Source organism: Austrofundulus limnaeus, unplaced genomic scaffold (genome assembly GCF_001266775.1).
Source record: "Austrofundulus limnaeus strain Quisiro unplaced genomic scaffold, Austrofundulus_limnaeus-1.0 Scaffold165, whole genome shotgun sequence".
Lineage (NCBI taxonomy): Eukaryota > Metazoa > Chordata > Actinopteri > Cyprinodontiformes > Rivulidae > Austrofundulus > Austrofundulus limnaeus.
This window is the reverse complement of record NW_013952567.1, coordinates 364969-369428: the sequence shown is the minus strand read 5'-3', so window position 1 is coordinate 369428 and position 4460 is coordinate 364969. Positions and strand designations below refer to the sequence as shown.

General features: G+C 40.0%; 1 protein-coding gene across 1 annotated transcript in view; it reads right to left on the bottom strand.

Annotated features, from left to right (window-relative positions):
- bcl3 (BCL3 transcription coactivator) overlaps positions 1-4460 on the bottom strand; it is a 22218-nt gene that overhangs the window by 1482 nt on the left and 16276 nt on the right. Inside the window, exons 4-7 of the mRNA XM_014017278.1 lie at positions 1748-1949; positions 680-768; positions 472-549; positions 19-186 (exon numbers count right to left, since the gene is read on the bottom strand). Of these exons, the coding sequence (XP_013872732.1) occupies positions 19-186; positions 472-549; positions 680-768; positions 1748-1949 (537 nt within the window). The remainder of the gene's footprint in view (positions 1-18; positions 187-471; positions 550-679; positions 769-1747; positions 1950-4460) is intronic.

The window sequence follows — 4460 nt, the reverse complement described above, 5'->3', positions numbered from 1 at the left end:
CCACTATCATTTCCTTACTTTTTTATTCTTGGCCACCATAACTGGGGTGTCATTGTGGTAGTTCTTGAGGCTGCTATCAGCTCCACTTTTCAGGAGCAGCCGCACTGTGTCCACCTGGCCTCGGCCGCAGGCGATGTGCAGAGCCGTGTTTCCACTATACGACTGGCTGTTTAYGTCACATCCATTCTGTCATAGAGACACAGAGGATTTGTGGTTCATAGCAAAAACCTTCAACAGAGCCAGTAAAAAGTCAAACAAATAAATCYGTGGCCTGGGTGAGTTTCATCAGAAAGAGATTGCTTTCAAAGGAGAACAACAACAACAAAAAAGGTTTTCCTTTTACACAGCATTGCTGCAAAACTCAGAGGATGATAAAGGTAATCAATGAATATTTGGGACAAGTTCTTTGAAAGCCTTATCTACTGTATATACTAAAAGACAAATCTTAAATTTACCTTAATTAAACCTTACCTCAACGAGGAAGTGGACCATGTTTGCATTGTTGCACTCCACAGCATGCATGAGAGGATTCTGGCCACTTTTGATATCCTGAAATGATATAATAACAGAAAGTCAAATGATGTAAAGACTGTAAATATAAAATTTTCCATCCTAAGGTTATTCTGTGCAATGAATAATCTCCTAGGTAACTCTCAAAGTCTATGGAGCACAGACTGACCATAGCATTGATGTCAGCTCCTGCATCCAGGAGCATTTTAGCCAAATCCTGATGTCCATGCAGCACTGCCAAATGAAGAGGACTCAAACCTGGGAACAACAGCAAGAGAAATCCACGGTTTATTTTAACACTTCACAAACTAACATTTTATAAACCCCTTCAAATGTATAGTTTTAGTTACACACAACCAAAACTTTAAAACATTGTCAAAAGATAATAACACAACTTAAAAACATAAAAAACAGTGTTACTAATAAACTTATTTGCCAAGGATGCCCTTAAAAAAAGATAATTGGTGAGCACTGTTACGTGTCAAGACAACGCTCATGGAAAGAACAAGGCTTGAGGTTATCTTCTGCACCTCTAGGCTTGTAACTTTCACACTAATAAGATCTTCTGGGCCGTGTGAAAAGTTAACACAGCGACTTGACAAGAACACCAAACACAATGAAAGGAAATGTTCACATCCCACCTACACACCCCGAACAGCTCACCCCCCCACCTGAACACAGGTTCACCATATCCCCTTACCAAACGCTACGCACTGCTGAGGCCGTTGTGGTTAAGAATGAGCTTAAACRTGGCTGTTAAAAATATTCAAACTAAAGCAAACACAAATCTACTGTTAAAGTCATTGCTTTGAAAGAGAAAAAGAATAGTGTGTTTTGTTTTGTTTTTTTAAAACTGGGCAAAGTGAACTCTAAGCAGGAAGCCCTCTCTGACTTGCCCAAGCACWGAGAAAAAGTCAGCCACACACTTACTCTACAGGTGGGTTAATGCACTTTGTATGCATAACTTGCAAATATGTGAAGTCTGCACTGATTGATAAGATGCATGCACGTGTGCTGCAGTTCAGGAAAAGCCTAACTTATTTTAGCTGTTTTGTGTCTAACAGAAAGATTTTTAGTCAAAATGACTACATGTGGACCTGATCGGTCTGCAGCTTAGACCTGCTACTAAATGTGAACCCATCTGGAACATAATGAAGCAAACAAACAGTGTGTGTGTGTGTGTGTGTGTGCGTGTGTGTTGGGGGTGGGGGGGTCTGCACCGTGAATCACAGCTTACCCTCAAAGTTTCTGATCTCCAGGCATGAGGAGAATGAGCGGAAAGAAAGCAGGACAGACAGGCAGTCGTGATGGTCGTATTCACAACAGAGATGGAGCGCTGTTTGGCCGTGACGGTCCAGGAAAGAAGGGTCGGCTCCGGCTCTCAGCAGGACAGTCACCATGTCTGCTTGTTTGGTTATCACTGCCAGGTGAAGKGGCGTCTGAAGGAGGATGAAAAGGAAGGCTTAAACAAACCAGTGCATTTAGGTCCATAGCAAAGCAATAACGAAACATTCAGTTCAACAAAGTTGACTTTTTTTCTTTACTTAGGAGCACACAATACAAGGCCTTTATGTTTTCAAGAATTGTTTTTAAGCAGACAAAAATGGCCTTATAACTAAGTAAACAACACTACTTTATATTAAGTGTCTACAAAAATGATTTTCTATAAAAGCATGTAGTCATTTCCAGGAAGATAATCTTCTGTGCTGCATGATAAGAGTCCATGTCAGATATTAACAAAGCCTCAAGCATGCGCCAACAAAAAGTTTCTGTGGACAAACAGGACCAAAAAAAGAAAGACTGAAAGGAACTTGTGTCCGAGTCATAGCTTTTGTGCATAAAGATAAAGTCCATGAAATTCTGTCCAGAAACCAGTAGAGGGGAATGCTGAAGCAGCATTTTAGGGTGCTTCTCAATTACTTGGTCCAAATCGGTACAACGTTCTCTTGACACTGACAGGATCAAATATAGATTTATCTTAGTTGTCAATAAACATTATTATGTATGCCAAAACATGAGCAACACAAAGGGTTTATCTGATTGGTATTTATAATATCTGTCTAGCATCCACCACTGCAGAGTCCGCAGGACCCAACCCACCCACAACACAAAATATTAACATTTCTACCCTCGAGCTGGAGGTACAGAAGTGTGAAATGCAGGACCTCCAGMTTTAAGAACTCCTTCTCAAGTGCAATCACTTAAACATAATAGATGTTTTGGTCACTATTCTRTGACCTCTTCCACATTTGCATGTTTTTGACACATTTGATTTAAAATGTTCCACATTGTATCCAATCGATACTTTTGCTTTTCCCTTATTGTGAATTATATTTCTTTTGTTTTTTTCTTGGGCATTCATTATGGACAACAAAGTAAGAATTTGATTGCTTGGGGAAACATGTTTCCAGTTGTGCACATGACAATAAACACTTTGAATCCTTGAATGACTGAGTGCCAAAATTTGTAACAATTTGCTAAAGCAGACAAAACTATTGTTCCAGACAGAATGCAGTTCACCAACAAGGTGAATGTCRTCTGTGGAGAGCCAGCGATCTGCAGTGTATCACTTACTGTTATTGTTACTGTTACAAACTTGGCTCAGCTGGAACATCGACYGAGGCAGGGCCAAAACACATATGTGGAAATAACTATAAATAAAAACCATTAAATGCTGAAGAGTAAAGTAACATGTCATGATAAAACCTTATTCTGTTGCTCGAAACAGCAAGCATACAAGGACAGAACAGAAACCTTAATATTTTGGTCAGCAGTAGTTAATATCAGATAAAAGGACTTCCTGTCAACCAAAAGGGGAATCCCCGTTTGTTTGTTTATTCAGCCAGCAGATACAGCTGTTGAGTTCATAAGAGGTTTATGTAGCAAAACAGGAGTTTATATTAGGCTCACATCAGGAATACAGAGCATGGTCTTGAAAAGAGGGTTTATGTGGTTGGACTGATTATTGCAGAGTCTCTTTTGAGCACGCACACATAAATATATTCAAAGCTGAGAGTATTGAATAAAAAACCAGAATTAATTTGTCTGGCGGAAAAAAAAAACAAATATCCTCAATGACGAACCTAGCATGGTGACTATACTGTATGTTTACCACGACAGGTAAAGCTTAAGTTATGTTTCATTTTCTCTTGAAAAAAAGACCTTAGAAGCTGAATGAAGCAACCAKGACGTCTAACTTCGTGAGTTCAGCATGAATCATTGTGCTGAAAACAATGTCAAACGAGGCTAAATAGGGCACGGACCACCAGCTGCTTGAAATTACGCAATGATTAGTGGGTCATGAAGGGAAGTTTTCTAATCTGGGTGATTTGGCTGCTATTTGTGTTATTCAAAAATGAAGCAACAAGGAACAGATTGTAGGTCCATGTTTCACTTTTACTGTGTTATAATTGTGTCTCGTGTGTGTGTGTGTGTGTGTGTGTGTGTGTGTGTGTGTGTGTGTGTGTGTGTGTGTGTGTGTGTGTGTGAGTACTGATAGTTCGTTCCAGTAAAGCCTATAAAAAAAACTTGAATAGTGAGAATCAATCTGTGGAATTCCTCCATTGTGTCAAAGCAAGCATTTCTTCCTTTAGCTTCCCTGAATCCTATGACTCACACATACAAACGTGAACACACACTCACACATGTTTGCCCAGCTATACATTTGGGGACATTCCATTGACTTCCATTACATTTCTACAACCTAACCCTGACCACAAACCCTAAGGCTAACCTCCCCTGACCCTAAAGCTAACCTAAACTCAATTCACACCTTGGTCCTAAACCCAACCCAACAATGGCATTTAAACCAAACGGGAACTCGACTTAGGTCCCCAAATGCACCAGTTGTCCACAAATGCAGGTGTTTTGTCTTAAAATTGCCCCCAAATGTGACCAAAAACAACCCCCCCAACACACACACATACACACACACACACACACACACACAC